Genomic DNA, 20,670 nt, shown 5'->3' with positions numbered 1-20,670 from the left:
TGAGTCTAAAACAAAAAAAAAACCCTCACCCCACAACAACCCCCAGCAAAACATCTAATAACCTTTACAGTTTTTATTTCAAAGGCTTTGTTACATTTATTTACAAAACTGGCACCAATTCTAATCTTTTTTGCATTATTTCAAATCAGTCCTCTTTGAGCCTGGCAGTTTTTCAACTTGCTACTAATTGCAGCATGCTCTCTGCTATGTTCCTGGATGGCTGTTAACTGCATTTACTGTTATTATATACAGCTTTCACACACAATACATTCAGAGATATTCCCCCCCCCCCAGTTTCTCATAAAATTAAAGATTTAATTTTGGCCTCTAAAACATTTTAGCTAAAATAAAAACACAATCAACTCCACAGTTACTCTTAAACAAGAGTAAGTTTCAGAGTTTAAGCAAAATTCTAAATCCAAACATGTCTTCAAACATTACTGTGGCTAAGCCTCCATTAAGTCTTAGTAAACAAATGAGTCTCAACACATACCTTAAAGATCAACAAATTTACGCTAGCTTGGGCCAAGGAGAAGATGCTGAGGGCAGATTCCGTAATGAAAAGCCCTAGGCAAGCAACATCTTTTTAAACTCACATACACTTTTTATACTAATTCATTTCTAATGAAGGAATTCAGATTAGGAAAAGGACAACTTTTGCCCCTAGCTGTGTCTCCCCATACTTGCAAAACTGAAGAGAATTTATCCATACTCAAATCAGCATCTGTAGGCAAAAACAACAAGACTACCTCACGTACATTCGTCAGGTGAAGCAGTTTATCCCACAAAACAGTTTGCTATCCAGAAGCATAACCAGCTGCATGTATTAATATTTCATGAAATCTCCAGTAGCAATCTCTCTGTAAAAATGTTTTCTCTCATTGACCATGCCACAGCAACAGGAATTTCATGTTGCCTTTCTGAACAATGCATTCTGCTTTCTAGGGAATTGTTCTACAACAATACAGAGAAAAAACACAGATTAATTTGTGCAAAGCTTCTGGAGTCTGAGTGACAATAATGAAAGCATCTTAGATTTGCCTGTAACTACCAGTTTGTACTAGTTAAGGAAGAGAACCATAAGGAAAAAAAAAAAAAGTAGCTGCAAATGCACATCTGGAAAAAGAGGCAGCTGTTTCTGAGCAACTGGGAAGAGGCAGAACATCCTGTCAGGTCAAGAAGACAGTTGGTCTGAGGACAGGCACATCTAGAAACAATTTTGCTGCTTCTTTCTAAGGAAAAGATTGGTTTAGAGTCAAATTAAATAGCTTGCGTTTTCACATTTACCTATAGGTGTTCATTTAACCTGTCATATTTGCAGTCAAATTTTCTACAGGCCCAAACCACTTAGAGATGCCCAGCCTTTAACCAGTCAAAACTGTACTATGAAAACAGTTCTTACTCCTTCTGTATTACTAGGAATTAAAATTAATTACTACAGATTGTTGCACATTTTAATTAAAACTTGCCTCAGAAAAATCCTCTAAAGATGCTAGTCACTCACTATACACTGTCCTATAATAGCTCAAAACAAATGCCATCATTTAAATTTTCTTGCAGATACGATCTTTTACTTTCCATCACAGGCAAAAAGATTTTCCGAAGAGCTTGTTTCTGTACAAAACATCCTTTAGAGATATTAATTATGGGTAAAAAGTTCCAGTACCATTAAAGGTCCATTACATGAAAGTGTTACACTTTAAATAGCCCTTTTAAAGTATATTTTAAGTAAAAATAAAAATCATAGGTTAAAAGTATTATTTAAAGGGTGTTTTCCTAACAGCTTTGTAGAAATCGTGGTACCTGTTCAGGTTTGGATGCTGAAAGAATCCAGCTCAACACCAAGGAAAGTCTGTTGTGATTCTGGTTTTACCTTCCAGAAGGACTACTCAAGCTCTTTATGCATTATATTATATATGCACTATTATCTTTTGTGTGACTGAAAACAGACACAAGTTTCAAGCCCTCAGATTCCTGATTTTTTTTTTCAGGTGTTCATAATGAAAGTTATTCTTGGAACTTCTTTACAAAAATCAAGGGTGCTGCAAGAAACCGCAGGTGCAGTTCAGCAGATTGTACTCCTACCTGTGTCTCCAGGATGCTGTTTCCAACAACAGCTTCACAGTTTAGAAGGCATGATTAATGAGAAATGGTAACATGGCCACATAAAAGACAGAAATGCAAACAAGGAGATTCCATGCGAATTTCATATAGCAGAGATTAAAAGATAAATGCATAATTCTTGTAGCATATAAAGATGCTGTGTGCTCCCAAGGCCAGGTGTGAGGCAGTGTTTTGACTTGTGTTGTGCCAACAGTGGGAATACCTATTTCAGAACCGAAGGCAGAGTCCTCTGGTGGTTAAATGAAACTGGCAGTAGGATTTAATTATTCTCCAATCCCAGTCCAGCCCTGCCTACTTGCAGAGAACAGAAATTCTCTGGCAGTTTTCCTGTTTACACCTACATGCAAATTTGATACTGTGCAAGTAAAAAATGACAAAGTCATTCATAATATTACATGCAGCAGGAGAGAAAGTAAGGGAAAGAATAGTAAAAGAGATCAGCTGTTCATCTGAGAAACGTGTAAGCAACTACTGCTTAGGAACAACCACAGACTCAAGGAGGCAAGGTGTGTAGCAAAAAAACCAGAACTGAGCATATACACACTTGATCACCAGGTTTGTTGAGTAGAGGAACCACCACTGTAATTGGTGAGAAATATGTCTACAGGCTGTATTACATTTATTACTAATTATGACAAATTAGATGAGTAAAATCAGCTACTGAAGATTCCAACTCTGTTCCATAAATACAGTATTGATAAATAGGAAATGTTTTGCTTCAGACAGCTAGAGAAGTACTATATTCCCCACAGGTACCAGGATGACTGCAGTTCCCAGACTAGAGCAATGCAGGAGATGCAGATGATGATGTGAAGAATACTGATGGACTGATCTCTCTCCTATTTTTGTAATCAAAACCACCAGCCCCTACTACTTTTCCCACTAATTCTTTGAATAAATAAGGAGTTTGGTTGTACCAACTGGAACCAAAGATGGAGAAAACAAATACTATTAAAGATAAAGTAAATATAACCTGATAGATCCCTCTAATAAAATGAAAGGAAAGTAAACAAAGCAGGAGGCTCAATCCTCTTAAGCAAAGATCCATACCAGCAAAGTTTTTGGCTCTTACTAGTAAGAAACCACCCACGAGTCTGAGTTCATACTATATTTACCAATATCTATGGATACCTACATTAGGGTTTCTACTCACAGAAATTACATACTGTCTCTTTACAACGTACTATAAATTGATCTGTGACATTCATTATGTGCTTTGAAAGCCTGTCACCCACTGAAGCATTCAGCTATGGCAAAGCTATTAACAGATTTATCATTTCTTCTTAAACAGGAATATTATCTTCAGGACTATAGGATTATAGCTAATTTATCTTTAAGGTGAACACCGTTACTAAAATAAACTGGATTTTCCCCCTTAAAAAAGGGATACACAATTCTCAGCCTACAAGTTTACAGAGTAACTTACTATAGTTATTTTAGAAAATAATTTCTGTGTTTATTTTTCAATATAAATTCACAATTGCAAAACACAGATTTACATGTTCAGCTGCTGATAATTACGCTTCAAAGAAAATAATAGTTACCAACGCTCATTTCTTTCTTGTGGTTTTGAACTGTTCCTTTCATTGATATTTTGGGTTATTTTCCCGTAGATTAGCTCCCCCTCCTTTAGTAAGTCTACATGCTCAATATAAGCAGGAGTACACAAAGAACAGATTGCATTAATTCAATCTTCTAATAGTATTTACGTGAAATACAGTAGAAAGTTCATTATAATGGCACTAGAGCTTTAAACCATCAAAAATTTTTATTCAAAATCCACACTGCCTTTTTTTTCTTTTTTTTTTTTTCCCTTCATTTTCCACTGCTAGGCAATGCAACAGGGTTCTTTTCTTCATGGTCATCTTAACTTTTTACCTGTACTGCGGTTGTCGGAGCGCTGCAGCCTTTGGGTTATCATAACCAGAGGAGATGTTCTTGTTTTATAAAGCTGTTTCCAGGAATAAAGAACTGTTTCCTGGAATAAAAAGTAGTTGTAAGCATTTCTACTCGAGTTTGAACAAGATCTCTTCTTAGTTCATACAGCTTTTCTGTATTTTTCACCTGTCATTTTCAACCTTGATCTGTTGTCATCTATGAAAATATGCTTTTACTCAGCTCCCACACCAGCACCAGTTACCTCCTTTCACCTGAGCAGTAAATAATTAACTGGAGACCTTTGGTTGCTTGGAGACAGATGAAAACTCACTCAGCTTTCCAGCCCACTGTCGGCAGGCCGGCTCGAAAAAAGGGCGAGCAACAAATGCATGCAGAGCGGGGGGACACCTTTAGCTCAATTAATTTAAAAACGCCTAAAATACTGAGGAAAAAGGCGTCAGAAATCCAGCCTTATTAACTAACGAGATCAACTTCTAACGCGCGGCCAGCGCTCGCTTGCCAGGAGCGGGGAAGTGTGTACGAGGGTGCTCGTCGGGCTCTCCGGAGGCCAGATGCGAACGAGCGCCTTTCACGGGAGAGAAAGGAAGGAAAACTACCACCGACTAAGGAGGCTGACGTGAAATTGCACTTGAGCGACCAAAACCCGGGATACCTGACAGAAAGAAACCGCCCCTTGCAGAGCGGCCGCCTCCTCCTCCCGGCGGAGGAAGGCGGGAAGTGACCTGCCCGGGCCGCTCCCGCCACAGCGCGGCGTCTCCCCGCTCCTCACAGCCGCCCCCCCCCCCGCCGCTCCTGAGGCGCCGGGCGCTGCCGGGCGGCAAAACACTCCCCCCTCCGCTCCCCCCCCCGCCCCGGGAACGTACCGGCGGTGACGTCACGCGCGGGAATTCTAGACCGTTCCAAGGCCGTGACGTAGGGCGGCGTCATTCCAGAAGATTCGGCCGGCGCCCGTATAAAACCCGCGGAAGAGGCGGGGCAACGGCGATCGGCGAGCGGGGCGGCAGGAGCGGGGCGTTCCGCGGCGGTGAGCGCGGCCCGGTGGGCCTCGGCGGGATGCCGGGCGGGGGTGGCCCGCTCTGGGCCGCGCGTCCCGGGCGGGGGGGGGGGGGGGGGGGGGGTAGCGGAGAAGTAAACTAACGTGGCGCGTCCTCCCGCAGGGCACCATGGTGAAGGAGACGGAGTACTACGACATCTTGCAGGTGAAACCCAATGCCTCCTCCGAGGAGATCAAGCGCGCCTATCGCAAGCTGGCGCTGAAGTACCACCCGGACAAGAACCCCAGCGAGGGCGAGCGGGTACGCGGGGGCCGGGGGCGGGCTGGGGGCTCGGTTTGGGACCGGGGCCGGTGGGCCGCCCGCGGTGAGGCGGCAGTGCTCCCGGCGGCACCTGCGGCGGGGCGGCGCGGGGCCGGGGCCGGGGCCGGGCCCTGTCCGCGCCGGCAGGGCTCACCGCAGGCGCCGCTGGGCCTCAAAATGGGCGACTCCGCCAAGGAGAAGCCGGGGCTGTGGCGGAGCCGCCTGCGTGGGGCACCGCGCGTCTGCCGCGTACCGGTCCTGCGGAAGCGCGCCCGTAATTTTACCTGAAAATTGTGCTTTGCCCGAAGGACGGACGTAACGCCGTTCCCGCAGCATAGTGCGAGGAAGTGAAGGGCTCCCCTTCTTCAGAGTCTGCGAAAGACATCTGAAACTGCGAGCAGGCCTGATGGCCCAGCTGTGGCAGGAGGGGGTGTGTTAGTTCCTCTTTTGGGGCGCAGTTCCTACCGGTCTCCCCGTAGCTGACAAGGGAGCTCATTCTTACGGAGATGCTGGTTAAAACAGGCAAAGCTGAAAGGATTTCTAGTGCTCTAATGGCCATCGTGCTGTGTCAGATGTTGCAAAGGCCAGTGGTGGATCTAGCTGCCAGCACTGCTGTGCGTGCTGGGGTTGCCCTGGACGGATTTGTGTTCCTGAACAGGATGAGTTTTCTTCCGAGAAAATGCTAATGCAGATGTACAAGGTAACTATCCAGCGAAAATCATTGGGCTGTGCACGGGTGGACTGTTTACAACATAACCATTTTACGTGCTATTAGCAGAGACCCGCTCAACTCCACATGTTGCCTAGGAGGATAAATGAGCACCACAATTGGAGAACTATGGAAAACTTGAATGATAGGATTATTTATCTAAAAGCTGGTCCGACAGTCCCTTAACATTGGAATAGAAGCTCCATATTTGCGTATTTAATACACCAATTTACAAAACCCAAGCTAGTTAAATAGTAACATAGTCAAAGGTAACCTTTGCTGCTTTTATTTTTGGCCTGCTTTTTTACTTACACTGCTTTACCTGGTTATAAGTAAATCATGTTTAAAACGGAAGTAGTCGTTTCAGTAAGAGCAAATTGAGCTTAAAAATTGACTTAGTCGTCTTAGTAATAGGAAATTCTTGATAGCTATTTCAAAAAAATCCCTTAATTATTTTGATACAGTGGATGCTTTGATTTGTATCTAAGTCCTTCTATTTGCAATGAGTAAGCAACACCAGTGTCTGGTCACTTAAATCTCTGTTTAGTTCTAGCTGGATGTAGCAGCTCAGCAGGCATGAAGGATCCCTGTGTAGCTCTAGAATAACTAGCACTGCTGTGGCCATAGAGCATCTGGGGATCCCCAAGACTTTGGGGATAGTATCATATCCCTTTCTAAATGGATCTGTTAGAGGTGTATAATGGTTGCAGCTACCACCATCATCAAAGCATACTTTGCATATGCTTGTAAATTGGATGTGACTCTGAATTAAGCCCGCTTGCAACATGGGAGGAGGGGGGGAGAGGGAGAAAAGGGGTGGTTTTCCTGGACAAAAGCATTCTATTATAGTCAATTACGCATTTGTTCAGGGAGTTTCCTTTTGGAAAAAAGACAAATGCTGTAGTGGCTCAATCTGAAGATGGAGTTGCATATGAGAGGGTTACTTTTCCTCTTGGTCATAGTTGTTCAGAGCTTCTTTTTTCTTTTTAGTTTAAACTCATATCCCAGGCATATGAAGTTCTGTCGGACCCAAAGAAAAGGGACCTCTATGACCAGGGTGGGGAGCAGGCTATTAAAGAAGGAGGCCTGAGTGGCGGCAGCTTCTCTTCACCCATGGACATCTTTGACATGTTCTTTGGTGGTGGAGGCCGAATGAATAGAGAGAGAAGAGGTACACAGTTCTAAACAAGTTCTAGAAACTCTAACCATGCACTTAAGCATAAAACACCTGTGCTATGGTACTGCTGTTCTGCTAAGTGTACATAGTGTGGATATTACTCGTTGCAACAGTAGATCAAGTAAACTATGATTTTTTTTTTTAGTTACTCTAGCATTAAGATTCTGATAAAGTAGATAACATGGTGTAGCCATAGCAGTCTTTCTGATGAGTTCTGTTTATTTTTTGTTAAAGTGGGTGTGGGTAACGTGTAGGGGAGGGGGAGACATTGGTAGGTTAGAGACGTTGAATTAGACCTGTTTTAAGTTATCTTTTTTCTAGATCTGTGCCTTACTTGCTCATATGCTTTGGGCAACTTGCTTCAAAGGACACCATCAACTTAAACTTCAGTAATGTTAAATCTCATGGAAATATTTGGGAGAAATTATGTGAAACTGAGTACAGAGTGCTGCCAAAAGCACAGTATGATTTTTGTCTTTTTCCATGCCCAAAGTCTGTTGAAGGAGCAAGTAGTAACTTGCTGTAAAATCTTTGAAATTATGCTATGAAGTGGCATGGAAATGTATAGGTAGGCATAATAGCAACTTCTAAATTGACTAGATCTGAAGCTGGTAGTGTCCTTGCATCTTGCTGTTTCAGTTAAGCTTATAAAATTAGGGGTAGGAGCAGGGATAGGGTGGCTTTAATGATGCTTTGCTTAATTACAGCTAAACTTTATGTTCTGACATAAGTGGGTGCAGCTCAGTGGAAGCTGATGGAACTACATGCTTTTAAGGGGGCTGAGCTGTGTTCAAAGTTTGGAATGAACTTTACATTTCCTCAGTGAGACTGTGCATGTATGAACAAGCATAGAAGACTTTAAATAAACATTTGTCCTTACAACAGCCGAATCAGAATTAATCTTGCTCTTCTGTTTTTTTTAAAGGCAAAAATGTTGTGCACCAGTTAGGTGTATCTCTTGAAGACTTATATAATGGTATCACAAGGAAACTGGCACTGCAAAAGAATGTTATTTGTGGAAAGTGTGAAGGTAAAAAAAAAAAAAAAAAAAAAAAAAAAAGTAGTGGTTTCAAACCCCTCTTAGTCCAAGTATTTTTTTGGGTTTTTTTGTTTTTTTTTTTTTTTTTTTTCAAAGAACATCGGCAGGCTGGGGTCTGGGAATTAAAGTGTGTGTGGGGGGGTATTTTTATTTTTCTCCCCTGCACCCCCCAAGTCTGCCAGGGTATTTTGTTCTTATTTATGCTTATCCATAGTGGTATAAAGTTATTGTTCTAATGGCAGACTTAAACTCAGTGAGAATTATAGTTAAGGGTACCTAAATTAAAAGTGTCTTAATCTGGAACTTTAATAAATGGCTGTTTCGTTAAACTTTCTTTTAATTGCTGTTGGTAGAAGTCTAGCTTGGATTACACAACTTATTTTACAGCTATTAAGTATCTGTAATGACTAGTCTTTGAGGTAAATCTTAATGAAGTCTTGTATCTTAGTACACTATTAAATATTTAGTAAGCAGATTCTTTCAAAAGTATTAATGGAATGTCTAGGTCTTGGAAGTTGGTATGCTGATAGTTCCTTGAAAACCAAGATGTATTGGGAGGTGGGGCAGAGGCTGATGAAATAAGCTGTGCATAGAAAACTTGACTTTCTTTTGCATGTAGAAACTTCTAACTCGTGGGGCGTGTTTTGTGATGGAAACTAAATTCCAATTACATTGGAAATATATTACTGAGCTACACTAAGTTGCCCTAAAAGTGCTCTTGAAGTCAATGAGTTCCAGCCTGACTACTGTCAAGTAACTTTTTTTTTTTTCTGAGACTGAGATCAGCTTTAACTTTTTTGTCAAAGGTTATGGTGGAAAGAGAGGGGCAATAGAAAAGTGCCCTGTGTGTAAAGGAAGAGGAATGCAAGTTCTAGTTCAGCAGATTGGACCTGGAATGGTACAACAAATCCAAACTGTGTGTCCAGAATGCAAAGGCCAAGGTGAAAGAATAAATCCAAAGGACAGGTGTGACAACTGCAATGGCTGTAAGGTTGTAAGAGAGAAAAAGATCATAGAAGTTCATGTTGATAAAGGTAAGAAATGTGTATTTGTGCTATGTCCCTTACCGTAGTCTATAGTTCTGCAGAGAATAAATGGGTTTCTTTTCTCCAGGTATGAAAGATGGTCAGAAGATAGTATTTCATGGAGAAGGTGACCAGGAGCCTGATCTGGAGCCTGGTGATGTTATAATTGTGCTTGATCAAAAGGATCACAGTGTCTTTCAGAGGCGAGGGCATGACTTAATCACAAAAATGAGAATTCAACTCTCGGAGGCTTTATGTGGTTTCAGAAAGACCATTGAAACTCTGGATAACAGAGTTCTTGTCATATCATCTAGGCCAGGTAGGTCTTGAGTTCTGATGCTATATAAACTGCTTGCCTGTTTCATTGTGCCTGGACTGGGGTTTTTGGGGGGGGTGATGTTTTGTCTTAAACCAGTTGATGCGACAGATTCAAACTACACTTGCGGTCATTTAATTTAGTTCGTTCTTGTCACTCCTAAAACTTTACATGCAGAATTATAGCTAAAGCTGTCAAATGCTGCTTAATAAACTTCAGCCTTAGTGGGTAGATAGCCAGGAAAATATTCAAGAGGCCAGAAACTTAAACTCTACTAGATTATCTGTTAATTCAGCCTGAAAGCTGTGCTAAGCAAACCTGCTTCTCTTACAGTAGAGGAAACAGCCTAAATGGCCTTACTTCTGTATAGCTTGGTTTTAGTACTTTTCAGTCTGCAGCCTTTTTTTGAGTTGGTAACTCATTTCCCTCAGATGCTGTGGGAACACTGCTTGTGTATAAACCTGCTTTTCATGGTTATGAAATGTCACGTAAGCTTACTTACAGCTCTTAATCTCCATGTAGGTGAAGTGATAAAACATGGTGACCTAAAGTGTATCTACAATGAAGGGATGCCTGTCTACAAATCTCCAATGGACAAAGGCAGCTTAATTATACAATTTTTGGTAAGTTGACTGCTTTTTTGTAGCAAAGGTATCAGTGTTGGCATCAGGAGTAAGTATTCATTAAAAAAACCCACCATATATGAAATTGTAGGTCCAGTTCCCAGAGCACTACTGGCTTCCAAGAGAGAAACTAAGTCTGCTAGAGGCTCTGCTTCCTCCACGAGAAGATGTTATGATTACAGATGAGATGGATCAGGTAGACCTTGAAGATTTTGATCCAAGTGAGCAAACCTACCGTAACAGTGGGGGAGAAGCATACGAAGAAGATGAGGAGGGTCCAAGAACAGGAGTACAATGTCAGACATCTTAAAGCAAGGTGGAATGGATGTCATCTAAAATGTAAATTTTCACAATGAAAACTGCATGGCTGTAATAGCCACTGCTTGTGGTTTTTGTGTTCAGCAAATTGAGTTGCTGCGCTGTCAGTATCACCTTTTTGTAACTAATTTATATTGTGTTCTTGTAGTCTTTATATATAAAGCAAATGTCACACAGCTGAGACCCAACTGAGTTGGTATACATTTTCCTTTGCTGTGAAGGTTCTCAATTTATTTCACCTATGCTATTTATATAAGACTTTGGCAATATTGATAGAGGCTAAGTGGAGTGTCTTATGTAAATACTTTCATACTGGAAAATTAATTTCATAGAATAAAACATAGCAGAAGTAACTTCTAATAAATAGAACTCTTCACATTTTATCATGCTTCTCTTGTACTTTCTAAGCCACTCTAGTACCCCCTTTAAGTAAGTTTCTTTAAGCTCAGGCTACTACCACCTAGTCTAGATGGTTCTCCATATTCATCTTTGTGTTAGCTACAACACTAGTACCTGTCTCATTTTGTATGTCTGAAGCATTCTGTGCATGCCCCACTCCTTGCATAATAGTGCTCTTCCCTGTGTTCTTTTGTTGTAGTAGTGTTCCTTTAGCTGCTTAGCTCCATGTAAGTGTAACTTAGAGTTATAAGATATTCTTCTAATGTGTGTAGAGTGTACCCTACATACTTCTCCCTTACATAAAGGCAAATATTTCCAAATAAAATTTTGGTCTTTCAGAAGCTCAAGCTCTATATTTCACCCTTCCCTAGAAAGGGTTTTTACTTTCTCCTAGGTGTTGTTTACTTGAGCCTTAACTAAGACAGATAAACCAAAACCACCTGTGTTGGGGATACTGCTGCTGTTTTATAACATGAAAAGATACCACAGTAGAATGATCACATTAAAGCTTTTTCCTTTTATCTGTTTTTCTAGTAGAGTTTGTATTAAGTCCGGGTTGGAAACAACTAGCACTCTTCAGTGAAGTTAAACCATGATGAATGAGCTGTGTATCACCATACAATTGCCAGAACAGGTGTTCAACTTACGTGACCCTATTGCATACATGGGGACAACATCCAGATGAGTGCAGGCTCTCCTTTCCCATGCGTACACCACCCAGGCTCAGTCGCTTTTCCTTCTGCTAAAATAAGCTGCTGTGAGATGTGGTCAACACTTTCAGCTCCAGTCTATTTATGTATAAAGGCAGGGGAGATTAACTGTGCAGTTACTTCACCCATGACTACATATTTCCAAAAATACATTTTTCCAAGGATGAGACACAAGTTACTTGCATCTGTAGCTTTTATTTTAAAAAAAGTAAAGCTTTCTCTCATGCTAAACAAAATCAAAATTACATACAAACATATCTGATTTTGCAGATCAGCATTACTAAAATGCTTTTGTAATACTAAAAAATGACATAGAAGGATGATAGTATTCCCAGATACTGCCACAAGAGTGAACCAGAGGGTCTGAGTTAAGACACTTAAACTGGACAGTCATAAATATGAATTTCTTGATCATCTCCAACAGATACAATTTTGGACCCACTTCCATTGTACTTCACTCCCCAAACCTGCAAATAGGACATACACAAGGTTAGTGACAGGAAATGAAAAAATGTCTTCATAGCAGTCATATTTACTGACTACAACAAGCAGAAGAGGGAAGATTATTTAGGATCACCTTATTAGAGCTGGCCCGATTATGGGTTCTGCTTTAACAGCAGATGAGGTTGATGCACCAGAGAAGGACACTGCCATCTAGTAGCCTGACAGGTTTGTACATTCCACTCCTACTGATGATGGTTTACACAATCTAAAGACACTTGAAAAAGGCTGAAATGTACTTGCCCCACTTTGTGCAAATCAGACCTAACATCTTCACTCTTACCCATCCCATCTTTCCTTTCTGAAAAGAGTTATTTTACAGTGCTTTCAGGAAAGCAAGAGAGGAACAGTTCACACAGACTGACAGCTCATGACAGACTGAAGAATGATCCAGTTTATCCTTGGGCTAATTAAGTGAGCCATTTACTTATCAGTGCAAACTCAGAAAAATTCAGGTCAGTCCTCTGACTTGACTTAACGACAGTTACACAAACAAGATCTTAAGTGAGCCCCATCTCCATCAGGAAGAGTGAAGGCTACCCAGCATATTAACATGGGATTGCAGAATGGGTATATTGACAACAGCATGTTTTGTGGAATCTTGTATACCATTTTGCATTAAAATGAGCCTTCCCAAAAGCCAATACATCTCTACCTTCCACAAACTTAGAAGGTTATAAACAACAGCTAAAACAACACTGGAAATCTAATTCTGCTTAGTACTTCAATACTAAAACCCCCATAGCTGTAGATAACTGAAAAGGTTACCAGCAAAAAAGTACTATGGAAGAAAGAGCCCAAATAAAATCTGAAAGAATTTCCTTTGTTAAGTCTTCCTCTATGATCCATTAAAAAATAGCATCATTCTACTTAACACCTAACATTTGGTAGATACCTGACTTCCCTCACAGGTAGCTATCACTGGGGCGGGGGGGAAGTAGGGTATTACAGACATATGAGGAGGAAAAAGTCCCAAGTTTCAAGGGAGCTTTCAAGCACCTTTTTAGATAATTCCATCCTTTTAAGTAAGTATTTCCCCCCCTTAACACATTCACACACTGTGTAAGTGATAGAAATAAGCAAGATCATAGACAAAAGATAAAAAATACAGTCTGGAAAGAATCCTTTTGGCCACTCAGGATTGCCTTTATTTGGACCTGAAAAATGTAATTACTTAGAAGAGATCAACCTACACGCTTGGAGTTTTAGTTCAATATTAAGTGCCAAATAATGATGAACAACTTCTAAGATTTCATTACGGCAAGGTAAAGTGCAACCCTGAAGCTATGGCACCAAGTTGAAGCACAAATGTGCACAACTACATAACTAAAGTTCTCCTGTGAACACAGTGACCTAGATAAAGCAATAGTAGAGATACCTGATCTTGGTGGTCCAAGAAAGTGTGAACACAGGTTCTCGTTCCAGCATCCCAAACTTTTACACTTTTATCAGATGAACTGAAAGAAAAATATTATTGATCAATGTTTAAATTAATAGATTAACTACAGTTTAGTGCAAAGCTTAAAAGATCTCATACAGTAGACATAAGAAACCCTCTTTCACCCATTAAGTACAGGGGTGAAGTAGCAAAGGAGCGCATCTTCTGCCAGGTTCCAGTTCCCTTTAAAATACATGTATTGTTTCAATATCTACAACACGAAAACAAAGACTCCCATTCTAGCCAGAAAATTCTTTGAAGCAAGTTCTTTGGATAAAGATACTCCTGTTACATATACTTGGTTCCCCAACTGCCTAAGCTGTTCTAAGAGTTAACACTAAAGTTCAACTAGATGAATATACTACCACGTGAGGTTGTACTTTTTAATTCAACAGCATTTTTTCAGTATTGAGATTCAAACTGCCCTTCTCTTAGGTTTAGATGTTCGTCACCTGTAGGGAACTACACTGCAGTGGGATGACTTGCACTAAAAAATACTATTCACTACAACTGTTATCATGTCACAGACTGGCTCTTGAGTCTTTAATTGTAATGTATGTTATTCCATTATAGATTCCATTGCAATCTGTACACATTTACTTTTTATGGTCCATCTCCCTTTATAAATTTTTTTTTTTTCAGTAAGCATAAACAAGTTAAAAATCCTCAATACCTGGAAACAAAATGGGTATCATCAGGACAAAATGCTACATTTAATACCCAGGATCCATGACCACTTAATGTGCCAGCCAAGTTTGCATGTTGCCTGTGGAAAGAACAAATTTTAACATTTGGGTTGTGAATTCCAGGGTAAAAGCAACAGGAATATACTCTAGCTAGTGCAGTCGGGAATGGTTCAGTGCAAGGTCATGGAAGGTGACTTCTGGATATTTGTTCATCCAAGCTGAAATGGTGTTAGAACAGATTCTGTTTTTCCAATTCAAATGGTTAACATAAAAAGAAGTCACTAAGAAGATGCATTGGTGGACAAAACAGTTTTAGCATGAAGAAGGCAAAGTAGTGCAGGTTTAGGGGAGTGAAGATTACTACAGCAGTGCCTTTTCCTCCCAGGGTCTTCCAAGTTTTTGCACAATGCAACAGAAATAGGTCATAAATATAATTTCTTGGGTACAGAACAGATGTTTAAGATGGGTAAACACAAACACACAGGATAGATATACAAAACAATTACCCTGTTGCCTACAGGGCAAATATGAGGGAAGTAATTTGTTTCCAAGTTAAGGCTGGCATCCACCTATGCATTTTTTAAAAACAATCTAAGTGCATAGTACTTTAAGATTATTTATTACACAAAGAAGTCACCAAAAGCTCAAGGGAATTATAGAGAGCAGAGGGTTTAATGTATTTTTTACAGTATCAGCCTTTCTGAACAGTTATTTTCCTGTTAGCATGTCTTGCAAAACAACAACTTACACATCGTAGATTTTGATATAGCCGTCATCTGAAGCAGTTACAAGTAACTGAGAATCTGGAGAAAATGTCAGTGAACGAATAGGCATCGCATGACCTGAAATTCAAAGTTATATACGGCTTAGAATGTAGCTATTCGTCTTACTAATGACAGTGCTTAAGAAGCTACATCAGAACAGCATTCCCTGTGAAAAGAAAGCAACCTCTGAAGAGTCTTTCTCTCTATGCCTCTACAGGCTTCTTCTCACAACATAAAATGGAAACTGACAGTAATTCTGAACTTTGAATGTTAAGGCATGTCCACTGCAACACAAAAGTATCTTATTTTTTCAGCTATGGATCTTTACTAGAAATTAGGTCACATTTTCTAATATTATTTCGTATTTTTTAAGTGGTAGAGTTAGTTAAAAACCCCAACAACTGGACAGATACTGCATGAACATTAAAAACCCGTTTATCTGTTAGAAAAATGCACATCTTCTAAAACATAAAATGTTTGTTTTTTTTTTTTTAAATGGGAATAAATTGCTGTAAAACTGATACCATAGTGAAAAGAAAAATCATACGCGTGGCAGCAGACATTTGGCTTAGCTTCATTCCCTTGTACTGCACTGCAATACAAGAAGAAACTGCAACTTAAGAATTTAATTAAGCATTACTGACTGTACCTTTTGAGAGAGGCATTTATGACGCAAACCTGAGTTTACAGTTTGCCTCTAATATTTTAAGTGGTTTAAGTAACAGCACACTAAATAACTAAATACTGCCTAATGGACAAAAACATCAACTATTTATGCCATGGCTGTTGTATCTTATTCTGACTTGCGTCATATCCTTTAATTTTGTTGAGGAATGAAGTCACAACTTGGATATTGCAAATACACAAACCATTACCTTCTAGCGTATGCAGAAGTTTTCCAGTTGCAATATCAAAAATATTGATAATGCCATCTATTGCTCCACTGGCTAAGTATTTTCCATCTGGACTCTGTAATAAAACACAAAAAGTATGCATTTAACAACTGTTTGCATTTATGCTATGTACCTCCCTGACATGCTCTTGGCAACTTTTCACAAATATGATCTATGCAAGATACCTGGGCTCCAAAAATCCTGAAGACTTCAGCTAACTTATTCACTATACATAAGCAAGATCAAAGTATATTTTTGATAGATGAAGGGGGCAATGTCATGCAGTTTATATTTGGAACTATCAAAGAACGGCTGTCATTTAGTATTACGTAGAGATAAACTGATAGATGGAAACAAAAATATCTGATTTATAACAATTAGAGCAACAGCAATTTCACATAAGAAATTATCAATTCTGCTTCTTACATATGCAATGCTAAGGATGAACTTTCCTCTGGTGTCCAGAGAATATTCTTTCTTTCCGGTTTCAACACCAAAAATATTTACTTTTCCCACATGACTTCCTGTTGCAAGGTACTGGGAATCAGGTGAAAAAGCCAGGGACCAAGCATCAACTGTATTAAAAAGAAAAAAATCAGTTAGCTGAATGCTCTTTCTAGTTCTTATTCAACAATGTCAGTTCTGTATGCATCAGTTTAGACATTTGACCCCCTAACTGCTCTTCTTAATACTACCACTCTTAATACTCTAAACTCTACCACATACTCGTAAGAAGAGTGTACAAGCTCACGAAAGGTAACATCCTTCTATGGAAGCAATTAATGGAGCATAGCTTGAACCATTTATTTCTGTTTAGTGAAAGATTACATTTTCTAGTAAGACCTTGAGCTTGTTAGACCCTCCTGTAACAATAAATTTAGATTTTAAGACTGCATGAGTTAAGTCTAAATTCTTACATTTCTCTTGGTACCGAAAGATATTAAACCAGTAAAAGAAAGCAACACTAGTATCTAGCAAAGCAAAGAAGATGCAGAAGAAACGCAGATATATATGAATGTAACATAGATCAACATTCCTTGCAACGGAATTTAAAAAAACATACCTTTTTATAGCAGTACAATGTGTTTATCTGGCACAATATAATTCACGGGTTTTTTTCTATAAGCTTAATATTAATTGCCTAAAACACTGCAAGATTATTCTTAAATTAGGGAATGCCAGTGGACCAATGAAATATTTAGGATAAGATCTTAGGCCCTGAATTCCAACCTGGAGGATGTAACATTGATTCAGACTTCAGTTTTACTGTGTTTTGACTTGCTCACTCAGGATTGGATGTACTGCATAAACAAACATCACATATACAGCTCAAATTCAGTGCAATGCAGTGCTTACGAAGAAAGTTCAGGCTGTCTTTGTAAATCAATCTGAATAAGCATTTGGATTATTTTTTAAAGTATCCTTTTATCAATACATCTGTAAGAGCAAGCAGAATGGTTTCCATTCTTCCATTCTTAGATGCTTTATGCATCTAGCAAAAAGCGTATCTAAATGTATCTGAGAAAGTGTAAGTCGTGAAAAAATAAATGTAAAGTTGTCTGATACTACTTCTATGTTGAGTTCATAAAATCACTAAGATTTTTGCAAAGAAAGATTAAAAAAAAAAAAACCTAGTCATCTCATATACCCTAATTATACACTGTACAGTATTTACTCTCTAGAGTAAGTATACTTCTTACGCAGAGACAGCTTAACACTGATATCTTACCAGGACCAGCATCTATTGACTTGATTTGTTTGCCGGTTTCTAAATCCCAAAGGCGAATATGGGCATCTAGGGAGCTGGATGCTGCAATGGAGCCTGTGTGGCTGATATCCACAGATACCACGCCCAGCTGGTGACCCTCCAAAGTCCACTGTAGATCCAATTTTTCATCATTCCTTTTGTTCAAGGGAAAGAAAACCCTAGTTATGAATAGCTGGGGGTACTTAACTGATCTCCAACCTCAGACAAAACAAACAAACAAGACAACCCACATTTCTCCATTTTGTTCAACAAAAGGGGAATCTAACTTCACCCATGAAATGTGAAGATAGCTACACACAAATTGCTCTCTGTAATTACGGGAAAGAACCAACAGAGCAATCATTTACCGTATTTCTGCAAAGCATGTACTTCACCTTAAGTCTGTAAGTAGTCCCACGGAAATTTCCATTGCACATCAATACATGGGTACTTACACAGCAGACTGTTAATCTGTCAGCATAGCGTGAAACACAATGACTGATGTTTTTCTAATCACAACAGAGCTACTCATGTCATTAAAGTGAAGCACATACTTAATACTGCTTTGGCTAAGAGACAGAACAATTTCTTTGCAAAACCACACTTCGGTGTCACTTGTATGAGGATTATGAGGATTTATTTTTTTTTAATTAAAAAGGAAGACATCATTTCCTCTTGTACTCTATTCCCATTATTCCTTTCACAGTACCCATGCTCCCAGTGCATTGTCTCGTAAAAACGTGCATTTCTAATTCTTTGGTTTAGAAATACATCAAGTTGTACTTTTCTCTGGCAGACGACATATAAAATTTGACACACGTTTGCAAAAAGGGTCACGTTCTTTGAAAATTAGAAGCATATCAGAATGCTACCATTCCAAGGGAAAGCACACATCACCACACAAGGGAAAGCGGATAAACTTGCTCAAGAGAACAGTTCTGTGTGCCAGGCTACCCCTTCCCTCATGTAACTTTTAACATCCCTGCAAATTATGGAAATTCAAGACTACTGTATCTCCATACTGGCTACTTCCAAGGCGTAAAACTGGTTAATATGGAGCGCTTCACTTACCACTTCCAGACCTTCACTAGATCATCCAAAGAACCAGAGATCACTGTTTCAGAACCATCTTTTTTATTTTTTCCCCAGGCAACTGACCAAATGGCATCATCGTGAGCTAAAAGAGAATTTAAGCATAGAAATTAAAAATTAAGTGTTTCCTTTTGATGGAAGACAACTACCAGTTTTGGTAATGCTAAAACTGCCGATTGTAACATTGGCGAGACCTTGCTCTTCAGGTCTATCGGTGCTCCCAGAGCCTTGTCACCGTTTTCATCGTTTGAAAACACATGATGCACTCTGTTCACCAAGGTCACTGCTGAAAAGACCGCATAGCTATTTTTGAGTTGTTCAGATTTATACTTAATATAAACATAATCCAGGTCATCTCACGGGTATATCTGCCATTATCAATTTTACATCATCCAAGAAGACCAGTATTATTGAATACATGTCAGTGCTTTCTCACCTTGCTCTTGCTTGAAGAGAATACCGTACTAGAAAGAAAAAATAATTAATATTACGTATGAGCAGCCTAAAAAAATATCAAGGTAGCGATTAGTTTGATTAGCGCTGCGTTTTTATTTACCTGTGTGGTCATGTCTTTACGGCAGCAATCTTAACAGGAATGCTCTGGAAGGAGAAAACCCACCCATTAGGCTCAGCAATAAGCCTCTGCCTCAGAGACACCGTTCGGGAAGGAGAAAACGCGTCAGGCGCAGGGTTTTCCCGAGGGAAACCCGGCCTTTCCGTCACCCTCCGCTCGCACGGCGGGAAGCGCCCGCCACGCAAAGGCCCGGCACCCCCGCCGCGGCCTCCCTTCGGCCCGCCGCCGCCTTCGCCCTCCCTCGCGGTGCGGTGCGGTGCGGTACCGTGCCGAGCCGTGCCGAGCCGAGCCGAGCCGAGCCGGACACAGAGCCTTCCGCCCGCCGCCAACCGTCACCACCACAGCCGCCGTCGCGCCGCGACAACGTCTCCTAACCACCGAGAGCGCGGCGAGAGCGCCTCTCCCCAAAGCCCTTCTCTCCACCGCGACAACAGAGAGGACCTCCGGCCTGGCCCTCTCTACTGCCGCCCTGCGGCCAAGGCCGCTCCGCTCCCTTCGCCCCGGCGGCGGCGGCGGCAGCCCGCGCCCCGCCCGCCCCTCCCTCCCTCGCCGCCGCCCTCCTCCGCCGGCGGGAGCCGCCTCAGCGCCTCAGGTGTGCCCCGGGGGCGAAGGCCGCGGGCTTCGTGCCCTCCGGCCGTCGCGGCTCGCCCTCACCAACCCCTGTGGCGGCGGCAGGTCCCCGGGCAGCGCGCGTCCCACCCAGGCTGCCCGACGCTGCCCTTCCCGCCCGCCCGGCAGCGCAAAGGGCCCGAGCGTTGGCAGCCCAGCTCGCCGCCGCCGCCGCCTTCTTCAGGGGATGCCGGTGAGAGCCGTGGGACTGATGCTGTGGGCTCCGTGTTGAGCCGCTTGCTTCCCGCCGTACCCCTTCCCAGGCCTTCATGTCGTCGGGCTTGCTTAGACGACGAACCCCTTGGGCGAGGGACCGGTCACTGTGGTGGCAGCTGTGCGGAAGCAATCGGCGTCTTTTGTGTATGACATAAATACCTATAAATAACACACCTCCGGTGTTGCGGTGGTAGTAATGACGCGAACTGGGGAAAGCATGAGGGAATGAGGGGTGCGTCCAAGCCGGCTGCCTCAGCAGCTGGAAGTTCCTGACTGAAAATTGCCGCTGGCTGCCTTTTGTCAAAGATGTGGAGGAGGAATGCCAACCAGTCAGGGGAGACTGAGCACAAAATTTACTTACCCTGAGCTGTTGGGTCACTTTATAAACAGCCGGCTCCCAGGATCCTGGAGCTGCAGTAAAAGTTGAGCAGTACTGCCCATTTCTCTAACCACAGCACAGAAGGCTGCTTTAACTGCATTGGAGAGGAAGTTTCCCTACTAATCATCTGTCCCAGA

At 41.2% G+C, this 20,670-nt stretch overlaps 3 protein-coding genes across 16 annotated transcripts in view; 1 reads left to right on the top strand and 2 right to left on the bottom strand.

Moving 5' to 3' along the window:
* The window catches only part of ACSBG1 (acyl-CoA synthetase bubblegum family member 1), a 54,267-nt gene extending 49,283 nt beyond the window's left edge, over positions 1 to 4,984 (bottom strand). For 2 of the 3 annotated variants that reach the window (XM_030016118.2, XM_030016117.2), the window contains exons 1-2: positions 4,887 to 4,984; positions 4,003 to 4,102 (exon numbers count right to left, since the gene is read on the bottom strand). The gene's annotated coding sequence lies outside the window, so the exon portion shown is untranslated. Of the gene's footprint in view, positions 1 to 4,002; positions 4,103 to 4,675; positions 4,695 to 4,886 lie in introns of those variants that run through there. The other variant, XM_030016119.2, reaches the window with a different exon arrangement.
* Positions 4,944 to 10,908, top strand: DNAJA4 (DnaJ heat shock protein family (Hsp40) member A4). Of its 4 annotated transcripts, none has more exons than XM_030016121.1 (8): positions 4,944 to 5,047; positions 5,181 to 5,318; positions 7,018 to 7,198; positions 8,130 to 8,234; positions 9,050 to 9,277; positions 9,357 to 9,587; positions 10,107 to 10,207; positions 10,299 to 10,908. In XM_030016121.1, exons 2-8 carry the CDS (start codon positions 5,187 to 5,189, stop codon positions 10,515 to 10,517), a joined length of 1,197 nt encoding a protein of 398 aa, XP_029871981.1. In that variant the 5' UTR covers positions 4,944 to 5,047; positions 5,181 to 5,186; the 3' UTR covers positions 10,518 to 10,908. The 4 variants fall into 4 exon arrangements, with proteins under 4 accessions (XP_029871981.1, XP_029871982.1, XP_029871983.1 ...); XM_030016122.2 differs by having other exon boundaries at positions 5,003 to 5,061; XM_030016123.2 differs by lacking the exon at positions 7,018 to 7,198 and having other exon boundaries at positions 5,025 to 5,047.
* A 901-nt stretch (positions 10,909 to 11,809) lies between these two features.
* WDR61 (WD repeat domain 61) lies at positions 11,810 to 20,216 on the bottom strand. 9 transcript variants are annotated; one of them, XM_030016133.2, is made up of 11 exons: positions 20,192 to 20,216; positions 19,312 to 19,355; positions 19,192 to 19,219; positions 18,735 to 18,840; positions 17,646 to 17,818; positions 16,343 to 16,491; positions 15,899 to 15,992; positions 15,008 to 15,101; positions 14,247 to 14,339; positions 13,514 to 13,592; positions 11,810 to 12,101 (listed from the first exon to the last, which is right to left on the bottom strand). In XM_030016133.2, exons 2-11 carry the CDS (start codon positions 19,321 to 19,323, stop codon positions 12,012 to 12,014), a joined length of 918 nt encoding a protein of 305 aa, XP_029871993.1. In that variant the 5' UTR covers positions 19,324 to 19,355; positions 20,192 to 20,216; the 3' UTR covers positions 11,810 to 12,011. The 9 variants fall into 9 exon arrangements, with proteins under 9 accessions (XP_029871993.1, XP_029871991.1, XP_029871994.1 ...); XM_030016131.2 differs by lacking the exon at positions 20,192 to 20,216 and adding an exon at positions 19,984 to 20,178; XM_030016134.2 differs by lacking the exon at positions 20,192 to 20,216 and adding an exon at positions 19,988 to 20,178.
* Positions 20,217 to 20,670: the final 454 nt, after the last annotated feature.

Source organism: Aquila chrysaetos, chromosome 5, assembly GCF_900496995.4.
Source record: "Aquila chrysaetos chrysaetos chromosome 5, bAquChr1.4, whole genome shotgun sequence".
Lineage (NCBI taxonomy): Eukaryota > Metazoa > Chordata > Aves > Accipitriformes > Accipitridae > Aquila > Aquila chrysaetos.
This window is presented reverse-complemented; position numbering and strand designations above follow the sequence as displayed.

Excerpts from the sequence above, each read along its gene's own strand:
- DNAJA4 (XM_030016121.1), top strand. The coding sequence starts at position 5,187 with ATGGTGAAGGAGACGGAGTACTACGACATCTTGCAGGTGAAACCCAAT. Across the intron at positions 7,199-8,129 it reads AATGAATAGAGAGAGAAGAG|GCAAAAATGTTGTGCACCAG; the intron begins GTACACAGTTCT and ends TTTTTTTTAAAG. Across the intron at positions 10,208-10,298 it reads GCTTAATTATACAATTTTTG|GTCCAGTTCCCAGAGCACTA; the intron begins GTAAGTTGACTG and ends ATGAAATTGTAG.
- WDR61 (XM_030016133.2), bottom strand. Across the intron at positions 15,102-15,898 it reads ACTTCTGCATACGCTAGAAG|GTCATGCGATGCCTATTCGT; the intron begins GTAATGGTTTGT and ends TTTGAATTTCAG. Across the intron at positions 14,340-15,007 it reads TATATCAAAATCTACGATGT|GCAACATGCAAACTTGGCTG; the intron begins GTAAGTTGTTGT and ends TTCTTTCCACAG.